The sequence below is a fragment of the Lissotriton vulgaris genome, chromosome 2_1 (genome assembly GCF_964263255.1).
Source record: "Lissotriton vulgaris chromosome 2_1, aLisVul1.2, whole genome shotgun sequence".
NCBI lineage: Eukaryota > Metazoa > Chordata > Amphibia > Caudata > Salamandridae > Lissotriton > Lissotriton vulgaris.
In genome coordinates, this window is record NC_141687.1 from 2,135,341,486 (window position 1) to 2,135,364,273 (window position 22,788).

General features: G+C 47.5%; 1 protein-coding gene across 2 annotated transcripts in view; it reads left to right on the forward strand.

Annotated features, from left to right (window-relative positions):
• Positions 1–22,788, forward strand: part of LOC147733823 (uncharacterized) — a 452,276-nt gene that overhangs the window by 345,629 nt on the left and 83,859 nt on the right. For both annotated transcript variants that reach the window (XM_086958409.1, XM_086958408.1), the window contains one exon: positions 9,467–9,581. In XM_086958409.1, coding sequence (XP_086814535.1) covers positions 9,467–9,581 — 115 coding nt within the window. The remainder of the gene's footprint in view (positions 1–9,466; positions 9,582–22,788) is intronic.

Below are 22,788 nucleotides of genomic sequence, written 5' to 3' on the forward strand. Positions count from 1 at the left end.
ACTAAACCAATAGATTATCGTAACCAGAACAACCAGTGATAATCTTACGAAACCAAACCAAACCAAGAACTAAAAGGATTTTAACAACCCTTACAAAGTAACCAACTAGCAACCACTAAATACTTAACTGAGGCACTGAAGACGTCACCAAGGAGAAACCCGTCTCGTCTCGCCGTACTAAGGACTGCACCTCGGGTCCAAGACAGGGCGACGGTCAAGGCAACGGACCACTGCAGCCGTCCTGAACGGGAACCCTCGTGGAAGAGAACGTCGGGCCACTTTTGCGATATGCGGGTATCGATGAAGTGGGGCGCCTCCCTCAGGAATCTTCACACGAAGCTTCTCGAACTCTTCAGGCTTTTGGACCGGTACCGAATGACGTCACCCCACGTTGGGCGCCAATTGGAGTTCTGGACTTTTTCGGTTCCGTCCAGAGGTGTCAGGTATAACACCCGAAGACCCCGGAGTTCTACCTGTCTCGGTGCACAAATAAACAGAAACACGGGCTTCTCGATGGTGGCGTCAAAGACCAAAGGTTTATTACTGCAGGGACACAGAAGTCACAGAAACTACACACGGGCAGTGTCTAGGAGCCTGTTCGATTTGTACAAGAAGGGTTGCTCCTTATATACTAAATATTGGCCTTCAGGCAAATTCTTCACATGTTAGTACATTTCCAAAACCTTTGTGTCCTAAACAATAAATATTTGGCGTTGCACAGGAATCGTCGATAATATCTGATGTCAAACATTACGAAGAGGGGTTCCCACTATTCCATCACAATCCCATGTCAACATTTCATTCAAGAGCCGGACCGCCTCATCGTAAATTTCGTTACCTCCCCCTAATAAAGGCCCAGAAGGGAAGGAGCAGAGCCAGGTGCAGAAGATAGAAAAGCAGGATAAGAGATGTTTGCGGGTCGTAAATGGGCAAGGCTACCAGCTTCGGCCGCCTAATCATGATCAGGCCAACGAACACGAGAACCAGTATAGCAGGACTGGCCTCAGGCAGAGGAGGCAGCCTTTGTCGAGTCATGCAGCCACAGCGTGTTCTGTTCTAAGGTGCACGTGTCACTAGAGAGGTGAATCTCCGGCTAAGCCTACGTGTCCTTAATCGAAATGGAGTAATCAGAGGTCATTGCGTGTACATTGTCTATGTGAGGGCAAGAAACACAAAATGGCTGCCATGATCTAAGATGGATGCCATGGGTAGATCAGAAATGTGTTTGTAACAGGAGTACTCTCGCTCGTAGCACTGCGAAAACACCAGGATATGCTAAATGGACCATTTGCGGTTCACTGATACCAAAATTATGTATTTACGACAATGTTGAAAACACGGGTTCAAATCGTCACGGAACCTCAAGAAGCTGCGCGGCACCCAGCAAGGTACTTTTTTTTTTCCAACCCTCACACCGCTTGAACGCCCCACCCCGTGCTTCCACCGCATCTGTGAGTCATGCGAGCCGCGACTGTGTGAAAGGCAGTAGAGGTGATTGCTGGGGTATATGAGTGATGTATGAGTGAGTAAGTGAATGTGAGAATAGCTGCATGGGTTCTTATGTCAGTGACTGTATAGGTGAGTATGTGTTAGTGTCTATGAATACAGTATCTTTATGAATACACAAGTATGTGTGTATAACTGGTGATTAAGGGGCTGTGTGATTGATTTTATGGGTGAGTGAGTAGGTGTGAGACTAGCTCTATGGGTGACGACTGGCAATGTGTGAGCGGCTGTATGGGTGTATGAGTGGATATATCAGTGGCTGTATTAGTGAGTGAGTTAGATTAGGAGTGATCGTATGGATGGATGAGTGAGTGGATGTGTGTGTGTAGACTGTTGAATCAGTGAGTGGGTGTGTAAGTACTGGTACGGGTGTGTCAATGATTTTGAGAATGGTCATATTTAAATTGAAGTGGTTGTATGGTATATTGGGGTGTGAGTGATGCCATTTGAGATGTAATCAGTGATGTCACTGACCATGTCATAGGTGTTGTAATATATGAGGTCATAAGCGTTGCATTGTGGGGGCGTGAGTTATAATTGAATTTCTCTGGTTTTCAGCCTAACTATAACATCTATGTAACCTTTGTTTTCTTCAGTGAATTTCTAAGTTTAAAACAAATTCTGTTTCCTAACTATAACATCCCTGTAACCTTTGTTTCTTTCACTGAATTTATATGTTTTTTTTAACTAGCAGTTTTGTTTGCAATGTGCTGGGGAAAGGAGGGTGAGCCTCCGACCAGCTGTCAGGAATCCTGCTCTGTAGGACTTGCAGGAGGCACCAGGAGGGCTTCTTGGACCCCAAGGTCTCTCAGGAGTAAGGTGGACTTCATCCCCCAGCCAGTAGAGCACGACGAGCAGCGTTTGCAGAGTAGTGTATAAGGAGGCATGGCCTCCGAAGACCTCTTAGCTACCCTGCTGTGTGGGACTCGGAGATAACAGAAGGGGTAATTGGCCCCCAAAGACGTCCTTGGTGGCCAACTACCCCTCCTATTACCTGCAGTAAGTGCCACACAGCAGGATTGCTGAGTACTGGTAGGAGGCCATGGTCCTTTTCTCCACCATTCTGTAAAAACGCCTCCTGGCACTCAACTAGTAGAGGTATGAAGTCCCCTTGGCTATTGAGGGTCCTTCGGGGCCAACTACCCCTCCTGTTACCTCCAGCAAAAACCACACAGTGGGTTTGCTTTGAGGTTTCCGGTGGCCATGCCCCCTTTCTCCACCACTCTGCAAATGCGCCTCCTGGTGCACTAATATTTGGTAGTTGAAATTTCCTTGGCTCTTGAGTGTCTTTGGGGGACCAACTAGCCCTTCTGTTACCTCCAGCAAGGCCCACACAGCTGGATTGCTGAGAGGTGGTCAGAGGCTATGACCCCTAACTCCACCACTCTGCAAGCGCACCTCCTGGGGCGCTGCTGCTTGGGGGAAGAAGTTCACTTTAGTCCTGATGCCCACAGGAGGCAAGTGGATCTCATCCACCGACCAGCAGGATGCCGAGAGGTACGTTTGCAGAGTGGTGGAGAAAGGGGGCATGGTCTCCATCCACCTCTCAGAAATCCCACTGTGTGGAGCTTACTGCGGGGAACAGGAATCCTTCCCGGGCTGATTTCGGCCCTGGGATCCCAAACCCCTGTTGCCCCACCTATCTTTTTAGGTCGAGCTGGTGTAACCAGTGCGAAGCACTGGTCCAGCAAAGCATCTATTGTTACTCACTTCCTGGGAATGTGAGACCGGGGATGGGCACGCGCAGGGGATTCTCCCATGTGAGCGCGCACGTTCACACACACGCCGTGCACATCTCCTGTGCCACATTGCCAGGAAGCGGATAACACATACACACAGATGCACGTGCGCGCACACACACACACACACACACAAAAACAGACACACGTGCGCGCAAACATACACATGCACGCACCCCTCCACCCCTTACCTCACCGGGCTCTTGTCGCTGCTGTAATCTCTGCATCATCTGGCACACGCCCCGCAGAGCACTCGAGCTCCTCTGCCAGCACGACGCGGGGCTCTCCCCTCAGGCATGGGAGCCCCGCAGTGCTTTCCGATGATCTTCACCCGGCCCCCTCCTGGGACCCAGTACTTCAGCTGCCGGACCTGTGAGGGCGGGGGCTACCCGCGCATGCACGACATTTCTAACCGGGGCTCTTCAGAACGAAAGTTAGAAATGGCGCGCATCTGCTGGCAGCCCCCGCCCTCCCAGGTCTCCTCAGAGCCCATATCCGATTCAAATAGCACATTAACTCTTTATCTCCCATTCTTGGCACCAGACGTTACACCAGGCGTGACTCGTTTTGGTTGCAAGGGTTCATGAGGGCTCGCGATCAGCTGCAACCAGGTATCTGCCTCGAGCCACCCGTGCGTCGCCCACCTCTACATCAGGCTCTCACACGATAAGACGGGCAGCGCTTGCTACAACAGTACCCCACAGCAAGGCGACGAGGTGACCCATCCATGTTACTGGGACACCACTTTCACACTCCTGTGCTTATACAGCTCAGTGCATTCTGGGAGTTGTGGTATTGCTTTATTGAACCAGCACAGCTGATAAAAATGATACGTGAAAGCAAAGTCCAGGAATGGAAAAGAGGTGTGTCATAATAGACGTACTTCCTTCCCTCATACCTGTTTTCGCAGTCGCAATGGCTCCTTTACTGCAGGTGAGGTAAGACGGACAGACAACACCTCCTCAGTGCCTCAGTGCCTCTGTTTACCTGAAATGTGTTTTAGGATGACGCCGGAGGGCAGACGCGAGCCTGTCTGCCCAGTCTACCACCGAAACAACGGCCACCCCACCCATCCTTAATCCCCAAGGGGATCGGGGTTGCACTTTGACCTCTGTTTACAGCGTGTGCTACATCTAGCGAAGGTCTGCTGTTTAACCAATAAACATGCTACATCTGTGTGACATTGGGCACCGCGCTGCTGTTCAAACTACACCAGTGCTATGAGGCGGAGCCTGCTACTTCTGCGTGACCTGAGAGATAGCTCTGCTTTGCAAACCTTGACGTGCCTCGCGGCGCAGCCCTGCTGTTTCAACTCTACATTTACTACATCTATAGTTGGAGGGATGTCTGGGGTGACTCGACGTCTGATTAGTCAATATGCCTGTCAATCACTTGATGCTTATTGTGTATGGGGGGTGTTTTTTTTTTTTATAGAGAGAGACTGGCGCTATCAGCATCTGGAGACAGGAATAACAGGCGTTTTGGGGATGAGTGCTCTGAGGGGAGTAGTGTGCGCAATCTTTTTCTTTCTTCTGTCTGTTTAATATCTTCTCCTGCGGTGAGCTCACAGTGCTTCATTTGTAAATAAACAAGTGCCGGTACTGCTCAGGAGCCTACTAATGATGCACTGGAGACAGGGACGACCATCACCACCATGTGTCAGTACAACGCATCCCACCACTCAACGCCACAGCACCACTCAATTCCACAGCACCACTCAACGCCACAGCACCACTCAACGCCACAGCACCACTCAACGCCACAGCACCACTAAACGCCACAGCACCACTCAACGCCACAGCACCACTCAACGCCACTGCATCACTCAACGCCACTGCATCACTCAACGCAACTGCATCACTCAACGCCACAGCATCACTCAACGCCACAGCATCACTCAACGCCACCGCATCACTCAACGCTACAGCATCACTCAATGCCACAGCATCACTCAATGCCACAGCATCACTCAATGGCACAGCATCACTCAACGGCACAGCATCACTCAACGGCACAGTATCACTCAACGCCACAGCTCAACGCCATAGCATCACTCAACGACACAGCATCACTCAACGACACAGCATCACTCAATGACACAGCATCACTCGACGCCACAGCATCACTCTGCACCACTCAATGCCACAGCACCACTCAACACCACAGCACCACTCAACACCACAGCACCACTCTATGCCACAGCACCACTCTACGCCACAGCACCACTCTACGCCACAGCACCACTCTACGCGACAGCACCACTCTACGCGACAGCACCACTCTACGCCAGAGCACCACTCTATGCCACAGCACCACTCTATGCCACAGCACCACTCTATGCCACAGCACCACTCTATGCCACAGCACCACTCTATGCCACAGCACCACTCAACGCCACAGCATCACCCAACGCCACAGCATCACCCAACGCCACAGCATCACTCAACACCACAGCATCACTCAGCGCCACAGCATCACTCAATGCCACAGCATCACTCAACGCCACAGCCTCACTCAGCACCACTCAAAGCCACAGTATCACTCAATGCCACAGATTCACACATCACCACTGAATGCCACAGCACGCCTCAACGCCACAGCACCACTCAACGCCACAGCACCACTCAACGCCACAGCACCACTCAACGCCACAGCACCACTCAATGCCACAGCACCACTCAGCGCAGAGCATCCCTCAACGCCACAGCATCCCTCAATGCCACAGCATCCCTCAATGCCACAGCATCCCTCAATGCCACAGCATCCCTCAATGCCACGGCATCCCTCAACACAACAACATCCCTCAACGCAACAACATTCCTCAGCGCCACAGCATCCCTCAAAGCCACAGCATCCCTCAACGCCACAGCATCCCTCAACGCCACAGCATCCCTCAACGCCACAGCATCCCTCAACGCCACAGCAACCCTCAACGCCACAGCACCACTCAATGCCACAGCACCACTCAGCGCAGAGCATCCCTCAACGCCACAGCATCCCTCAATGCCACAGCATCCCTCAATGCCACAGCATCCCTCAATGCCACGGCATCCCTCAACACAACAACATCCCTCAACGCAACAACATTCCTCAGCGCCACAGCATCCCTCAACGCCACAGCATCCCTCAACGCCACAGCATCCCTCAACGCCACAGCATCCCTCAACGCCACAGCAACCCTCAACGCCACAGCAACCCTCAACGCCACAGCAACCCTCAACGTCACAACATCACTCAACGCCACAGCATCACTCAACGCCACAGCATCACTCAACGCCACAGCATCACTCAACGCCACAACACCACTCAGCGCCACAGCATCACTCAGCACCACAGCATCACTCGGCACCACTCAACGCCACAGCATCACTCAGCACCACTGAATACCACAGTATCACTCAGTACCACTGAAGGCCACAGCATCAATCAGCACCACTGAAGGCAACAGCATCACTAAGCAACACTGAACGCCACAGCATCACTCTGTGCAAACATTCAACAACAACTGGTTCTAATATGTTCTCTCAATGTTTCAAGCTTTATTACAAATGTCACAAAAAGTTGTTAATAATTCACTGCTGTTCTTGGATTTTCATCACAATACAATACACTGAACATAATCTTCCAAAAAGTTATTTTCAAAAGTTTAAGCTATTGCCATTATAAATTACAATAGCTTCTATTTAAGTATTCATTATTAAAAAAATAAAAGCCATTGTTATTTGTAATATTAATACATCTAAGTCATCTAAATACAACACATATTGCATTACAAATGCTATAGGTGTCACGTTTGCGAAAGTTAAAACTATTGGCATTGAAAATGACAAAGCTATTAATTTCGCTATTTTCAAAACCAACACATAAATAAAATATTTGTCATTTACAATACCAATAGCTCAAACTTTCGTAATGCAAGACCTATTGCATTGCAAATGCTTGTTTAATATTGTTATTTGTTTAAAGAGGGGAGCGGAGCAGCCCCCGTACTGGGCCATTTTCGGCCCAGGTACCCCATCACCTGGGGCCTGCCACCTTTAAAAAAAAAGTCACAAGAAAGGGGAGGGGTGAGGCCATTTTGGCCACATGTACCCCATACCCCAGGTCCTGGCCTATAGTGTGGGTGCTGTGGTCCCACCCAGGGTACCCACATTTAAAACTTTGGGGACCGTGGGTCGGGCCGCAAGGCCCCCGCAGTCCCTGCCGCCTCATGTGTGTGTGTGCCCCGGGGAAGTGGCGGTCCTGGCACAGGGAGGATCCCCAAGGTCCCCTCACTTAATTTTAATTATTCCCAGGGAGGTGCCGATCCCTGGGGCAGAGGGGATCGATGAGGACCCTCCACATAACTGCAATTAGTCCCGGGGAGGTGACGGTATCCAGGGTTGCGGGCGGGCCCATTCATAATTAAAAGTGAGCCTGGGGAGGTGGCGACCCGGGCTTTAAGCCCAAGGAAAGGGCCCCTGTCTGCCCTCCTCCTATATTTATCATATGCCCCTGGGACCTGGCCCTCCCAGGGGTTATTGTAAAGCAAACATGGGAGCCTGGGCTTGCTTTTTAAAAAAAATATGACCACAAAAATTGCAATTACGCGATTTTGCTGCAATTAAAAAAATAATAATGCTTTTATACCGTAGCGGAGTCCCTGGGTGACCCCAAACACCATGGCTTGGGGGTTAGGGTATTTCTACCCTGCCCCCTTTTCTTTATTTTCACTTCTTTTGAGGGGAGACTCGGCAAAGCTGAGTCCCAAGTTGGCTGCCAACACTTCTAGTTGTTAGCAGGCAATCAGAGCTGCTGTGCAAAATTCCCTGCACAAGCTCGTCTTTTTTTCGCGGAGGCTTCGCGACCAGTGATATATCTATCTTTTTCTTAATAAATTTCTCTACAACTACTGAATGGATTTGTGCTAAATAACAAAAATCACAATCTGCTAGACAGCATCTACCTTTCTGCGACTTTTGGTGTAATTTTATCCAGCAGTTAGGACTATGCGTTCGAGAACACGATCCTATGGGAATTAACATTACAAATGCACCCTTATTTCGCACCCCTATTTCTCGGTCCCCACTGCCGGATCCCTCGCAAACTTTCCTTGACACACACAACCTACTGTGACAGTTTATTGGGAAAATGTCATGAAGATTGGTCAAATGAAACTAAAGTTATAGTCAAGTCAAAAAATGCATTTCCTATGGAAACTAGGTCTCCACTTTACCTACCTACTGCCGAACGCCAGTAGGTAATATATATATATTTATCTCACAAGAAAATAACCACTTAACCCAATGAATGGTTGACTCCTCCAACATTATAGTGGTCAAATCATGAATTAATATTACAACCAAATCCCAAAGGAATGGAGCAGTCACGGGTAAGTAGAAGACTGATTTAATACATTAGCCAGATGCATTTCGGCAAGGACTGCCTTTCTCAATAGCGATAATGTTTGCAAGAAATCACATGGCATTGACTTTCAAATAGGAGCTTTTATCCCTGGGTGACAAAGAGAAACCACTCTTCCTCTATGAGATTTTATTGCCAGCAAAGCTTCATTACAGTATGAACAGTCCTGATATCGGCATCCGTGAGAGCACCTTTCACTTAAATAGCTTTCCCAACCTTAGTGGATAACGGCCACCGGGACAGTTTAAATACAGCATGCCGGCTCACAGTTGCATTCATTTCTCCACAAACATGATCACTGATGCCCTATTACCTGTAAAATCCAGATGACACTTACTTGGTAGCATGTGTCTTTCTATTTGGTAATGCCCCTTCCCAGCAGGAATTGCCCTCTTCCTGGGCTGCAGTGATTCTGGCAGTTAGAAAACATCACAAGCAAATGGCCACTTAACTGCCAAACACCATTGAACGGGTGCCTCCGTCATGATAGTGGTCAAGTCACACATTTATAATACAACTTAATCCTAAAGGAATCGAGCACTCGCGGGTAAGTAGAAGCTTCAGTTGTTTCATTAGCTAACATCTAAAGGATGTTTATCAAATAGGGCATCAGCGGTGACAAGAGATGCAGTGTGAATCTTGCTGCTTATTTTCTGTCTAAACATTTCTTGTCTGCAGAGAATAAGAGGAAGTAGGTAGTAACAAACCATTATCAGTTGTGCACACTTTGAATTGGATATATATTTATCATGCAGTCTATCTTTTTATATTTGTTCTCACTCACTGGTTCTGATGTCTTGTGTCTTTCTGTTTTCCAGAATCTCTCGTACGGGCAGAGCAGAGACATTCACTGTTTGCACTGTCATAGCAAACTGAGTATCCTTGCGGAAGCCACCCGTTTCCAGAAAATAAGTTTTCCTCGAAACACCATAGGTACAGTGTGGATCTGTTTTGCAGGATGAGAAGGGGCTGCCAGTAGATGCACTGTTCTGTCACATTCAAGCTTCCCTCACCTCGAGTAGAGGTTGGGTAACCCCCGGGTCTTCAATTTTTTACCTAACAGCTTGTCTGCCACATTCATCATGTCTCAGTGGCGTTCATCCCACTCTCTAAAATGAAATAGCATCATGTATTTTCCCCACCTGGGACCACAAATTCTGTGAAAAGTTGGCCACTGGATGGACACACCTCACTGACCACCATTTGTAAATGGGATTTATTAAAATATAACAAACTCTACTTGAAGATGCAAACCACGCACATATGTGCAGACCCCCATCCTGGAATCGTTCAAACACAATTTTAAGATGGCCGTCCAGATAGTGTGGCGGGCAGCGCACAAAGTGCCAAGGGGACAGAGGTGGAAAAGCAGACGCTAGGTGAGGGGTGGAAAAGTGAGGTGTCAAGCAAAGGGGCATGGAGAAGGACGGAAGCAGAGAGAGATTGAGGGAGACTAAGTAGTCCCTCATAGTCTGCTGATTGAACATACACAATAATATAGAGGAAAGTCATCCTGTTACCAAAAAATGTTAACGGATACTTTTGCAGTTTCATACTGCTGTTTGCCATTCAGAAATTAATATTACCCTTCATAAAAAGAGCTGTGGAGAGCATGTTTAGAGAATTTGTAGCACTATAGGACACATTAAGGGTATAAAACCACATTATTTAAAGATCTGTGGGCAAGATGTTTCAAGAATTGCTTTTGCGTTTCGTAAACAGCAAATTTTACCGGTTCACTATTTAAGAATCGCAAAATGCAATGTATGTAGGATTTGAAAAAAAAATTGTGAATCCTACATATTCCAAATAGCGAATCGCAAATTGCAATTCGCTATTAAGGAATACCTTCCCATTCATTCCTTTGGGCGTATAGGCCCATGGGAATGAATAGGATTGCAGTCACAATTTGCCAGTACCAAATAGGTACTTACATGTTGCGGATACTATTTCAAGGGTGCAAGGGTGCCAAAAGGACACCCTGTTTTACCCCTGACTTATGCATGTGTGCACATGTAGCGTACATACATGCCATAAGGGCATGTATGTGCACCACATGCCTTTTAGAAAAATGCTGAAAAGTGTATTTTCAAAGGAATTCTGCAAATGACCACCAACTAGAAGTTGGTGGTAATTTGTGATTCCTTAAAGCCAGGTCGCAAATGTTTCTTGATACACCTGGCCCTGTGTCTGTTGTGCAGCAAGCAGAAGTGGAATCCTATTATGTCTCCCACACATTAAATTAGTGCACTGTATTACATTAAGATCACTTCAGTCTGCTGCGCTAGTACATTATGTAGACTATTTTATTGGTTTTAATTCATTTCAAAACTATACTACAATTCATTAATGGCAAATACATAGAGTACACGTGTAAGACCTATAAAATCCTATAAGTGGGGCTGGGTCTGTATAGCCAGGAGTCCGATACTGTTGATGCTTTTTTACTAAACCTCTCCATTTGTAGATCACTTTTGTCTGATACAGCATAATAGTCAAATTATCTTGTCCATTCACTCATAGCCGGAGAGTATCTTGCCACCAGTGTTACACAATGGGCCAGATGTATGACTCATTTACCAGTAAAATGCATGTTCGAGGCATATTAGCTGCAGAATACATACTTGTGCATAGATCGCCATCTGGTTTTAGGCTTGGATGTTTACAGTTTGTTGTTGTCTTGGAAGAAGTCTTTGTAGTCACGAGATAGGTGACTTCTCCCTTGGACCATATGCGCATGGGCATCGACTCTATCCCCAGATTGTTTTTTTTCCACCATCGGGTTCGGATGTGACTTGCCGTGCTCTGGTTCGGTACAGTATTTCCATACCTTTTTCGACGCACAACCTATCACACTCGACTGTATTATTTCGTTTGCGTGCCTGTCGATGCGCTAACTCTCAGATCCTCGATTCCGGTCGTCAACGCGGGTCGCTGGGCCCATCGGCGCCATTTGGGCCTACGGCTAATGGAAAGGACTCCATTTAAAAAATGCCCCTAGTGTGGAGCTAAATTTCCACACAGTGACCACCACAAGGTCTGCAACCTTTGTCTATCACCAGAACACGAAAAAAAGGATTGCCAAGCCTGCGCCTCTATTCGATCCAAGAAAACCATCCGTGATCACCGGGCTCAACGACAAGTTATAGTGCAACGAGCTGCACCGGTGCCAGACTGAAGGCCCGACGTTCCAGAGGCAGAGGATTCCGAAGAGCTCGAGAACATCTCTGAAGCTGACGACACCGACCAAGATGACCACATCACTCCAGGGCAATGAGTGAGTACAAATGCCCCTGCCCCACCCGACAAACAGAAGGCTCCCGACAAAACTATGCCCGAAGGCCTTAGTCAAGACCGAAAGAAAACTTCAGAAGCCCTGTCTCTGACCCCGGCTCTGAAAATGAAAGAAAAGCCTTCTGGCAGCTCGGGACCGAGCAAGCCGCAAATCAGTACCCAGAAGACACTTTTGGTACTGAAATCGGAGATACACATCTCCATTATGCCTAAATAGGCCTTGTCCCCGAACCCTTCGGCACCAAAACACTAAAAGACCTCGGACCCAGAAAAGCACCAAAAATCTTCGGATCCCAAGAAGAGTTCCAACTCTGCTCCAACTTCAAAGCCAAAGGAGGACAAAGCTCCTCCTACGGCTATAGAAACCAAATCAAAGCCACGCTCGGAACCGAAAAAATCAGCCCGAAAGAACACAATCGGGAAGAACTGTTTCAGCCAGGTCTCCTCGATTCAAAACAAAAGACATTAAATGTGGACCCTAGAACAGGCCGTATTTTCAGCCTTCTAACAAAGAAGAGGAAATCTGATGCCTCACCCACACCTGTGAAGAAGAGAGAGTTTTCAACTTCACCCAAAAGACCCTCTTCTCCTATCCTTCCTACTAAACCTTTGTCTCCTATAAACTCTCCTATACCCTCTCCTAGTTTTTTTCCACGCTCACCCGTACCACCACAGGAGGAGGAGGATTTAGGGGATGGGAGTGGACACAATAAGGATCCCTTAGACGACCCTGATGATAACACCACCCCACCACAGGATACATGGGACGATTACGATGATCTCACAGATCCTCCAGACCTTCCTGATCCAGACCCATACCCTTCTAAAGCTTCACCCCCAGATGATAGTATAGAATTTAGTCAGCTCATTAATAGAGCTGCGCAATATCATGGCGTGCAACTACATTCCGACCCCAATGAAGAAGACTTCCTACTGGGCACCAGCCCAGTCACAAAAACCAATACACACATTACCAATGATCAAAGGTGTAATTAAACATGCACCAGACATATGTAAAGACCCTGTTAGGACCAGGATTCTCATTCCCCTGCTTGATAAAAAATATAAGCCTGCCCCTAAAGATCCAGTACATATCAAGGGACAACTCCCCTTAGATTCTTTAGTAGTGTCCAATGCAAGAAAATTTGCAAATTCTCAAACCTCTGGTGAAGCACCACCACCAGATAAGGAGTCTAAACTGCTGGATGCATCAGGTAAACGAGATGCCTCCCAATCACCCCATCACTGGAGGATAGCTAACACGCAAGCACTACTTGCAAGATCTGACCGGGCTCTCTACGACGAGCTTGAAAATCTTTAGAGTTCCAAAGTAACAACGGCGAACCTCTTATGCAGCGCCTCGTGCCAGTTCCTAAGTATACAAACGCTGTGCAGACTACCCCTACACCAGCCGTTGAGTGGCGTCACTGTGCTCCAGATCAAAGAATCATATAACAAATTGGGGGTCCACTGCTTCAAGAAGTCCACTGGACCAATGTAGGTAGAAAGATAACTTCTTTATTCACAGAATATTCCTCATAAAAAACATTTTCAGACATTCCAGCCAACGCATTTCATTCCTATATAGGGAACTTCCTCAGGGTAAACAAAGTGTCCCACAGTACTCTGTAGAACAAATGTCGGCAACAGTAGGTAAAACTTGTTACTGTTAAGATCGGTGACCCTCTCCAAAAGACCAATACGTTCCTGTATGGACCTGAATAAAGCAGGAACAACTTCCCCCAGATTTCTAGGATGTGAAGGTCTAATATCGGTGAGGTGGCCTCTTATGACAGGACCAGCGACCAGGAGGACAAGTTAATTACAAATGCATCTATCAAATTTGCCCTCGATGCAGCAGACACTGCATCCAGATCTATTAACACCAGTGTCTTACTCCGCAGACATGCACGGTTACGCATTTCCGGGTTTAAACAGGAAGTGCAAACAACTATTTTAAATCAGCCATCGATCAAGAATTCATGTTTGGCCCAGCTGTGGACTCTAGAAAAAATGAAGAAAGACACAGACACTGCAAAATCTATGGAAGCATTACTATTTCAGCTCACACGAGATTCCTTTCGTTGCTCCTTCTATAGGGACGGATCCTAGTACATTGGCACAGACACTACTTACTCCTCCTACAAAACTCCTACACAAACATCCCCCAACAAGGGATATTTTAGGGGAGGATACAGGGGAAATAATAACAAATGGAGAGGTTGCGGTAACCACAACGAACGTCCCCTACTACCAAGCAATGACTTCCCTCTAGACCATTCCACTTCAGTCGGAGGACGACTATCACAGTTCCTACCTGTCTGGAGCTCCATCACTACAGACAAGTTGATAAGACAAATTATCCAGTATGGTTACTGCTTAGAACTAATCGCAACTCCCCAACTATACCACCCAAACAACGTCCAATGTCCAAAGAACATCTAACGCTCCTCAAACAAGAAGTTCCATCACTACTTCAAAAGTATGCATTACTCCCTTAACTTTCTCATCCAAAATAAGGATGGTACTCTCAGATAAATACTGGACCTCAGACCACTCAACCTCTACATACAATCAGATCATTTTCACATGATCACTCTTCAACAGGTCCTCCCACTACTCCAACAAGGCAACTTCCTTGCCAGTCTAGACCTCAAGGACGCTTATTTCCGTATTCCTATACACCCTGCTAACGGAAAATACCTAAGGTTTGTAGTGGATGGTCTACACTTAACAATTCACGGTACTCCCATTCGGTGTAACCAGAGCACCCAGAGTCTTCTCAAAATGTCTAGCAGTAGTAGCCGCCCACTAGCGAAGATAAAAAATTCATGTGTTCCCATACCTGGACGACTGGCTAATGAAAGCCAAGTCATACAGTAAGTGTGTTCACCACACTTACTGAACAATTCACCTGCTTCACAATTTGGGGTTCACAATAAACCACACCAAATCACTTATCCAGCCGTCCCACAAACATCAGTATCTAGGGGCCGCAATAGGCACTTCCAAAGCCCTTGCATACCCAATCAAATCAGTACAGCCAGTATACAAAACCTCATAACAAAATTTCAGCCCCAACATTCACTACCAGCTCAGGTATTTATGCAGCTGATAGGGATGATGACCTCTTGCATTTTCATAGTACCTCATGCAAGACTTTACATGCGTCCTTTACAGGAATGCTTAGCACGTCAGTGGAACCATGCTCAAGGTCAACTTTCAGACCTGGGGTTGGTAGACAGCCGCACATATCACTCTCTGCAGTGGTTGAACACACAACACCTTTCCAAGGGGCGGCCGTTCTTAGAACCATTTTCACAAATGGTGCTAACAGCGGACGCATTGCTCACCAGCTGGGGAGCCCATCTCTCAAACCATACAATTCAGGGCAGGTGGGCCCCTCAGCAATAGGTGCTCCACATCAATCACCTCGAATTGCTAGCAATATTTCTGGCATTAAAATCCTTCCAGACAAATCTTATCAACAAAACTGTCCTTGTCCGTACGGACAGTATGACAACAATGTATTATATATAAAAACAAGGGGGGACACATTGCTGCAGCTTTCTTATCTAGCGCAGAACATATGGAGATGGGCCATCTCACAAAGGATACACCTTCTAGCAGAACATCTTCCAGGCGTACACAATCAGACTGCGGTTCTGCTCAGTCTTCAAACACAGCAGATACATGAATGGGAACTTCATCCTCCAGTTCTTCATCCATTTTTTCAGATGTGGGGCCACCCAGACATAGATCTGTTTGCCACACACGCAAACACTAAATGCCCCACCTTCGCCATCAGGTATCCACACCCATTGTTCAAGTGCAAAGTGATATGGATGAATTAGTCAGGCAGATTTGTGTACGCTTTTCCGCCACTCCCACTCATTCCATTAGTAGTACACAAGCTCAAACAGCAGTCTCTCAAAATAATCCTAGTTGCTCCAACATGGGCCCGGCATCCATGGTTCACAACACTCCTGGAACTCACAGTAGTACCACACCACAAACTACATGTCTCCCCAGAGCTTCTCACACAGAACCATGGAGAGATAAGGCATCCAGAAACTGAACCTGGCAATCTAGCTCCTGAAGTCCTATAGTTCGGTTACCTTAACCTCCCGCAGGATTGTATGAGCATCCTTAAAGACGTGAGACGCCCTACTACTAGAGCTTGCTATGCAGCCAAATGGAAAAGATTTGTTATTTAATGCAATTCCCCACTAGATGCATCAATTAAAAATATTATTTACTACTTACTGCATCTACAAAGATGTAATCTATCATATACATCCATAAGACTACATCTGGCTGCTCTCGCTGCTTACCTACAAAACAGACAATTGTCATTGTTAAGGGTGCCAGCTATCAAAGCCTTCATGGAAGGACTTAAAAGAATAATTCCTCCTACAATCCTAACCTCTCCAGTGTGGAATTTAAACATTGTCCCTGAGTCTAGACTCATGGGCCCTCCATTTGAACCTTTACACAAATGAGAGTTGCAATTCCTTACATGGAAAGTAGCTTTTCTAGTCGCGATCACCTCTCTCAGGAGAGTAAGTGAGATCCAGGCTTCAACCATACAAGAACCATTCTTACAAATACATCATAATGAGGTGGTTCTCAGAACAAATCCAAAATTCCTTCCCAAAGTAATCTCTGCTTTCCATCTCAATCAATCTGTGGAGCTACCCATTTTCTTCCCAAAAATCAGATTCTGTAGCAGAGAGAGCTTTTCACACACTAGATGTCAAAAGAGCTATACATTATTACATTGGCAGGACTAAACCTTTTAGGAAAACAAACCAACTGTTTGTAGCTTTTTCTTCACCTCATAAAGGAAACCCCATCTCCAAAGCTGGAATTGCCAGGTGGATAGTCAAATGTATTCAAATATGCTACCAAACAGCAAAACGCACATTAACAGTTTCCCCTTGAGAGAACTCAACACCCAAACTAGGGGCTTCTTAGGGAACATTCCCTTAGATGACATTTGTAAGGCAGCAACATGATCTACAACTCACACCTTCACCAAACACTATTGTGAAGACGTGCACACAAAACAACAGGCTTCCGTGGGCCACGCTGTTCTTAAAACACTTTTTCAAACAATTACAACAGATACAGGACACCACCGCTAAGAGAGAGTGCTGCTAATACAGTCTATGCACAAGTATGTATTCTGCAGCTTATATGCCTTGAACGGAAAATGCTACTTACCAGTATGCATCTGTCCTTTGCATGTAGAGCTGCAGAATTCATATGCCTACTCGCCTCCCCGGTGCCTCCATCTGTTCCAGTGTTATTTTACTTAAATATATTACACATGGACACTTTTCTGTTTCTTACATACTCCATCATTTCCCTTCATGGCCAAAAACAATCTGGGGATGGAGTCGATGCCAATGCGCACTATCGTCTAAGGGAGAAGTCACCTATCTCGTGACTACAAAGACTTCTTCCAAGACAACAACAAACTGCAAACGTCCGAGCCCAAAACCTGATGGCAAATATGAATTCTGCAGCTCTACATGCCAAGAACAGATGCATACTGATAAGTAGCATTTCCTTTACTGAGAACAAACCATATTTTGCGAGTCGCTCACCTATTGCTGACTCTCAAAATAGGGTTTGCAAGTCGCTATTAGGAAGAGACGTGCCAAGGGCGTCCCTTTCTAATAGAGAGTTGCAGAGTAATTTACGATTGTTTTGTGACTGGAATGCGGTCACTAAACAATTGCAGGTTACCACCTACGTCAAGTAGGTGGTAAGCTAGTCGCAAACAGGAAGGGGTCCCCAGGGGACCCATTCTCCTTTGTGACTGGCAGCGAAAAGTTTTTTAAGAGCATTCAGTGGTCCCGCAATACGGGCTGCATAAAAAAAAAAAAATTACTTTGCTTTATTTAAAAGCAAACACAGACATGCTGGTCTGCTGTCCCCATCCCTGTTTTATTGCCCATTCCCAATTATTCGTAAATTGCAACCTGCCTCGTGAAACTTTGTGGCCTAGTGGTTCGTTATCAACCTAGGTTCAAGTGGAGTAACATCAGGGACTGTATCTAAATTATCTTTGAATGCATTGAGGGCATGATGGAACTACAGACATCTGTAAGATTAGAATTTGTGCAATTCAAAATCTGTCACTAATTCTTTGAAGGATTTGGTATGGTTGTGTTTCCAGATATTCCCCAAGTATGAGATTCCAATAAGGACCTACACCCTGAAACCAGGGGCCTGCGTTACTTGCACCAACCGCTTCAGCATGGCTGGAGGGTGGGGGGGGGGCTCTAGTTTGTGAGTTCATCTAACCAGTTGATGTGCTTTAGGGTCTCCTGCCAGCACAAGATTGGGTGTCTCGTGATTTGTTGGAGTGAGTGCTTGGTATGGTAAGAGCAAAGTGCCAAGCTTTTAAGCGTCCACCTCCAGCTGGAGGCCGAATCCTGTCTGCCCACAAACAGTTGTTCACAGATCCGAACCAGCTGTAAAGCCCAGTGGTAGAGGTGAATGCTGGGAACTCCCAGGTCCCCTTCCTATGAGAACATGGTGCATTTCTGGCAGGATACTCTAGGGAGTTTGCCTGCCTTAGGGTGATCATTGATTGCAGCTCTGAGAAGAAAGTAGGCAGGAGAATAAAAGATAGTTGGGTAGCATGTGCATGCAACGTGGCAAAGGGATACATTTTTTAAAGGGCTGCTCTACCCATCACGGCACTGGGAAAAGCAGGCCATGCTTCTAACTCCCTTCAAGTAAGTCGTATTAAGGAGGTGATGAATAAGCCACAGTCCCTCTGTTGGCCTTGGGTTATGATTATACCCAAGCATTTAAGAAGGCCTTCAACTATTTGAAGGCGGTTGTCTACTTGTCTCTGCAGTGAGGGCCAGATATTTGCACATAAGTGCTCTTACTCCAATTTAGCCAAGAGGCGTCTCCATAGACTTTTAGCATCTGTGTCAGCTGCTGTAACAAGCTCTCTTGGTGCTAGCTGAAAAGCAAGATATAATCCACGTATAGAGACACTCTGTCCTTCATCCATTTGGAGGGAGGGAGCAGCTCTGGCAGTGCCTTGCTCAGTAGGGAATGGGAAGCACAGAACCCCATTTACTGTGCCTGTATCTTATGGGCAAGAGTTCAGAAACACTTGGGATACGAAGGGCCTAAAGACCTATTTTAAGCTTTTTCATAATCTGTAAGAACTAGTGTCACCCACCCTGCGGCCTGATTGAGCCCACGTGCCGGCCCGGCAGCTCGGCACTGGGACGCTGACAAACGAGGCAGCCGGTGCTGGAGCGTGGGCTGTTACTGGGCGGCTCGTGCTGGGGGCTTGTCGGGGCTCCCTGCAGAGGCTGATGTGAACCCTGCATGGGATGTCAAATGCCAGTCGTGACCCTTGCCAATGCATCAGCTGCCCTCTCGCTGCAAGGTGGGTGAGGCCGTTGAGAGGTGGCAGGGCTTGTTGCCTGAAAGTCTGATCCTGAGGCTGGGCCTGCTATTAAGCCTTATATCAGCCTTTGATCAGTGAAGTTGTGGCTCGAGGAGGATCGCCATTTGGAGGGGGTGGAGTCTGATTTTTGGCCCCCTCCCCTCTTCTCCACTCTCCCTCTCCCGATGGAGATTGGAGGCTGCCGGTGTGGGCCCGCGTAGGATTGCCTAAAAGTGAAGAGAGGGCTATTTCGACCAAGCAGAGGTGAGGCATTACAGGCTGGACTGCTGAGAGCCTTTATGGAGGACACAACTGTGGGTGGGGATAGAAGGGGAAGGAGACCTCGTCCGGCTCTCTTTGCTTGGGATTTGATGCAGGCCACATGGACCCAGATGTCTTGGGCTTTGAAGATTTTGGGGCCTTGAGGACAGAGCAAGACCCATTTCCCCTGGATTACTGGTGGTTGGGTCCGGCGCGCTACCCTGGTTGTCCATGTGGGCCCTAATAGAGCTCCTGAGCTCGTGTTGAGGACCGCACCTAGCCTTTTCATCCATCAACAACCCAGTGGCTTGAACTGTAGCTTCACGCATCTGCCCAGGCCTTGCGGACCTCACTGTTGCCTTGTCATAGACTACATCCTCTGTAATATCTGACTGCTTGTACTGTTGGATGAGCTTTAGGTATCAAGTCACTGCAAGCGTGTCCGTCATCCCGCTCAGAGGCCTCTTTTAACTGCTCCTGCACCTCCCCCTACTACTGACATCATCGCCCAGACTGCAGACATGGGGCACCTTGGCTCCGAGCAGATAGCGATGTGCGCCCAGGAACAACTGACTTTGCACACAAGATACATTGATCTAGTGTTGTGTCCCCTACCCCCAACCACCCCCTCCTCCCTCCCCCCCCCCCAACAACCATTAACCACCATGGTAGAGTGAAACTTAGATGTGGTCCTGGAGGCAATCACAAGGTCTCCGGTATCCCTTGAAGGCAAAATTGACACTAGCAATGGACCTTAGTTTCTTAAGAGTTGGCCATATCAAACTTAACGACAGGGTCTGCACAACAGACTAGATGATGTCCGTGCTTCAGCTGCAGGAGGCACAGTCACAGATTCAAGCACAGCAGAGTCAGATCCGCACCCTTGCGGACAGAGTGGAAGATGCTGAATGCGCTCCCTCAGAAACAACATCAGAATAGTGGAGTTCCTGGGGGACACGGGAGGGGCAAGATGCTATGACATACCTAGAGGCATGACTCCACAGCTTCATTCCCGCCTTTTTCACAGTTTTCTTCTACTTGAAAAAGAGCCCATCGAGTGCCAGCACGCCGGCTTCCCCCAAGTCTCCCTCTAGGCCACTTGAAGCTCACCTGCTCCACTATAGCGATTGCGATCTCATACTATGAGGAATCCAGAGGGAGGACATCCTGGTGATAGAAAACAGAACAGTGATGATCTTCACAGATTATACACCCACTGTTCAACAACAAAGACGCACGTTCTTGGCTGTCAAACGGAAATTGTGAGAATTAAACCTCAAATACACACTCCTGTTTCTAGCTGCCTCTGTTGAATGCGCAGTGTCATTTTTCCACCCACCCCTAAGACTCATGAGAGTGGGTGGGGCATAGGGGGCCCTGAATTTCCCCTCCACACAAAGATGGTCCACACATGCGCAGCCCTAGGGAAACTGTAGACGTTAACACAGGAGCTCTCCTCATTTGCCCTGCTCCGCTGACTTGGATTAGTTAATACAGGAGCTAGAAGTGTGCTGCGGGCTGCTTCGGCCTTCTGTGGTCCTACCCCTTCTTCAGACACTCAGGAGGGAGAGCCGCCAAATCCACCAGTTAAGCAGGCTCCACATCTTCCATCCTCTTGCTCTGGCCCCTGGCACACCACCAATTGTGACCCCACAAACTGCGGTTGATGATTATTTCACATATATATTGATATTTTTGACTTTGATATTTGTTGATATTGCCAGTACATACAGTGTATTTACACTACAAGTGCATTATGGACAATGTATGCTGTTACTTAAAGTGACCTGGACAATTGGATAAAAGGCCTTCAAAATCATGCACTAAGATCTGGCTCACCTGTGAACAAGGCTAAACGCAGTCGAAACATGTTGGGGAAAGAGAGAAGAAAATGCTGCCACTTTGTCTAAATCGAATCTGTACATATATATGGTAGTCCTTGACATCATACCCCAGTGGGCTGCCAGCAGTAATTGAGTCAAATATGATTTCCAATCACAAATGCTACTGTTCAGTTCTCACCCATGTAAAGTAAGCGCCAGTTGAATCTGCAGCATCGGTCGTAGACCGGCCACGGAACTGTCTGAGTCCACAGCGGTGCCGTCATTACATCAAGATTCATACCAGTCCCAGAATACTTTGAGACAACTATACTCATAACATTTGAATAAATGTGGGAGTATATCTGGAGTCCTTGTGCTGGCAGTTATTGAGTAAAGCAGCAAGCCTCAGAGGAAGGGTGTAGCCCGAAACGCGTCAGGCGCTGCTGACGCTGGATGCTCCTCTTTCTTTCCTAAACTTGAACACGGTGTTGGGAGAGTGCGCCCGAATCTTCGGGTAACTCTGAACCTTGATATATATGCAAAGCAGGGCATGCTGGTCTATGTAGTTTTGCCCATCGCTGCTGACTCGCAGTTCCTTTCAAAACCCGATTGGGTACTCTTTTGCCACAAGGAGAGTTCACAAAATATATACCCAAGTGGGCACATGGGATGAGAGTGCCGCTTCTGAGCCTGCCAATGATACTCCAGCAGCCAGGCTCCCTTCGATTCCACCAGCTCTCGGCATGTAAAGCGCCGCAGATCTGCCAACTTTAGCGGTGGGACCTCCTCGCGGCTAGGCTGCCGCTATACACAAAACACGAGTTGCCCAAAATGAGGAGGTCACACAAAGAAGGGGTCACGCACACAACCGCTGGCTGCAGACCCTTTAGCCAGCTATCCATCTCAATGCTGTATGACTGCCAAACGCGTTTCGAGCATGTAATGCTCTTGTTCACTGGTTCTCCCCCACAGATATGCTGGAAAAGCAGTTTTCAGGTGGAACATCATTTTATTCAATTATACAGTCCCGCCCTTGTGGGCGTCGCAAAGCAGGGCATGCTGGTCTATATAGTTTTGCCCATCGCTGCTGACTCGCAGTTCCTTTCAAAACCCGATTGGGTACTGTTTTGCCACAAGGAGAGTTCACAAAATATATACCCAAGTGGGCACATGGGATGAGAGTGCCGCTTCTGAGCCTGCCAATGATACTCCAGCAGCCAGGCTCCCTTCGATTCCACCAGCGCTCGGCATGTAAAGCGTCGCAGATCCGCCAACTTAAGCGGTGGGACCTCCTCGCGGCTAGGCTGCCGCTATACACAAAACATGAGTTGCCCAA